At 28.2% G+C, this 2,709-nt stretch overlaps 1 protein-coding gene across 1 annotated transcript; it reads left to right on the top strand.

Annotated features, from left to right (window-relative positions):
• The first annotated feature begins 1,405 nt into the window (after positions 1-1,405).
• On the top strand, positions 1,406-2,258 carry LOC136220919 (ubiquitin-conjugating enzyme E2 4-like). Its single transcript, XM_066008759.1, has 2 exons — positions 1,406-1,745; positions 1,830-2,258. Exons 1-2 carry the CDS (start codon positions 1,434-1,436, stop codon positions 2,064-2,066), a joined length of 549 nt encoding a protein of 182 aa, XP_065864831.1. The 5' UTR covers positions 1,406-1,433; the 3' UTR covers positions 2,067-2,258.
• Positions 2,259-2,709: the final 451 nt, after the last annotated feature.

Genomic DNA, 2,709 nt, shown 5'->3' with positions numbered 1-2,709 from the left:
GACTAAACCGATTATGTCTACCGACTTTCGACCTTAATTTTTCAAACAATAGTGTAAATGGAGTAAATTGTATTTAGAACTCTTGACATTGCACTTACTTTTATTATAGCTCTTAAATTCAAAATCGAACATTATGGTCCATAAACTTTACATTTTACTAATATAATGACTAATCTTTTCGTTAACCAAGTTAAAATGATCGATAACTACCTCAAACTGAAAAATTCTAAGAATTAAAGTTATTTAGAACCCGCATTTTCCTTAGAGCCATTATTTTCAATTTTCCAAAATAATATTTTCAGAATTTTCTCTCCAAATTAATCAAATTGTAATTATTCTCAAAACCAAAAAGTTCAATAATTAAATTTGCTAATATTATTTCCATCGTATCTACAATGGAGGTTACATGCTATTTTGAGGTAAATTGTATTGAAACTCACTGAATTATTATCTCACTATTTTCTTTTAATAAAATTATAGAACTTTTTTTTTATTTCAATAAAGTTATTCTGCTAAATTTATTGCACATGCATTAAAAAATTTTATTGCACTTGTTAAGCCCCTATTAACAGAATGTAATTCATTGCACCTGCATTAAAAAAAATTTATTTTTTCACTGTTTGAAAGCAGTTTTGGATGTGTAATGTGGCTATAAGAAAACTGTAAAAACCTTTAATTCAAACCGTAAATTTTATTTAACAATTTTAAATACATATGAAGTTAATAACGTTTTTTTAACAGAATTACATATTCACAACTTACTAATTTGGGCATGAAGGGCTTAATAAGAACAAAAATAAAAAGATTCTTTTTTATTTCAATAAAGTTATTCCGCTAAATTTATTGCACCTGCATTAAAAAAAATTTATTGCACCTGTTAAGCCCCCTATTAACAGACTGTAATTCATTGCACCTGCATTAAAAAAAAAAATTATTTTTTCACTGTTTGAAAGCAGTTTTGGATGTGTAATGTGGCTATAAGAAAACTGTAAAAACCTTTAATTCAAACTATAAATTTTATTTAATAATTTTAAATACATATGAAGTTAATAATGTCTTTTTAACAGAATTACATATTCACAACTTACTAATTTAATCATGAATGGCTTAATGAGAACAAAAATAAAAGATCATAAGCTTAATGTATCCAAATAAAAAATTAAGGGTTTAATGAACCAAAAAATGAAAAATCGGAGGGCTAATGATGTTTTTTTTTTTTTTTTTCCTAAATAATAACTTAGGGGATGTAGATGGTACTTTGCTCTTGATAGTTAATGCTTTGGGTTTGGGGACCAAAATGGGTACAACATATACCCGACCCGATTGATAATAAAATGACCCATGCCCATCCCATCTAGTATATATAGAACCATTTCATTTCCTCAAAATGACATTGATCATATACCCACTCCTATAAACATTTATCTCTCAAAATGGGAATTCTTCCTCGGAGTTGTTCAAATTGTATTAAACAGAAGTTCAAATCAATATTAAGTTCAAGAAATAGTGAAGAAGATATGAAAAACTTTGCAAGAAGGAGGATCCAAAGAGAGCTTAAAAAGGCAAATGATAATCCACCATCTCATTGTAGTTATGGCGCAACACAAAATGATGACACTTTTAGATGGCAAGGTATAATAATGGGTCCTTCCGCTTCTCCTTACGAAGGCGGTGTCTTCTTCCTTTCCATTCAATTTCCTCTTCATTATCCTTACGAACCTCCCAAGATCAAGTTTCTAACCAAGGTAAGTAATTCGTATTTTTGTCTCTGTAAATGTGAATCGTGTTTTTGTTTTAGAAATTGACAGTTTTAATATTTTATATTGCAGGTTTTTCATCCAAATATTGGTGAAGATGGAAATGTTCATATTGACATTTTAGGAAAGGCGTGGAGCCCTGCTTTAGGCATTGAGAAATTGTTACTTTCGATTTGTTCGATCCTTTCAGATCCGGTAGAAAAATATCATCGTCGTGGTCTTTGGAATCTCTACAAGTTGGATAGAAAAGCTTACATCCTTAAAGCAAGAGAATGGACTTTGAAGTATGCTACTCTAGGCCTCAATTAATTACAAAATTAGTATGGGTATCAATATATCTACCAATGTTTATAGTGTGGCAATATAAATCAAATCAATTTAATTTACTCTTTTGGGTTTTCTTCCTTTTTACATATTTAATTACTTTCTATTGACTGAAAATCATTAAGGAAATATCACAAGAAAAAGCATCAGGCTTGATACAAGAAATTACAACCATTTGAAAAGGATCATATTCACATTTAATGTAGAGAAACTGAATTAGCATTATGTCTAAAATGAATTAGCATCATAAATGAATTTCAATATTGTCAAGTAATTGGTTTTTTTTTTTCTTGTTTTCTAGAAGTTTTTGATATCATGTGTGGATATAGACATAATTGATATGTCCACGTATATTTTTTTATGTTCACGGGTGAAAAGAGATCAATTGATCCCACTAAATTTATTACTTTTGAAAAAAAAGTAAACAATTTATAGCATCGTAATTCCATATTTATAAATTTTATAGCATTTTGGTCTCACTTATTTTAGAAAAAAACTATACATATAAAAAAAATTATATTTACATAATTTATATATGTGCAATACTGATTTGAAATCGTAGCTTCGTCCGTACTTATGCTTCTTTAATTTGTGAATTACAATTATTCACATTAGATCCGCATTATAT

The sequence above is a fragment of the Euphorbia lathyris genome, chromosome 2 (assembly GCF_963576675.1).
Source record: "Euphorbia lathyris chromosome 2, ddEupLath1.1, whole genome shotgun sequence".
In the NCBI taxonomy this organism is placed as follows: Eukaryota; Viridiplantae; Streptophyta; class Magnoliopsida; order Malpighiales; family Euphorbiaceae; genus Euphorbia; species Euphorbia lathyris.
This window is presented reverse-complemented; position numbering and strand designations above follow the sequence as displayed.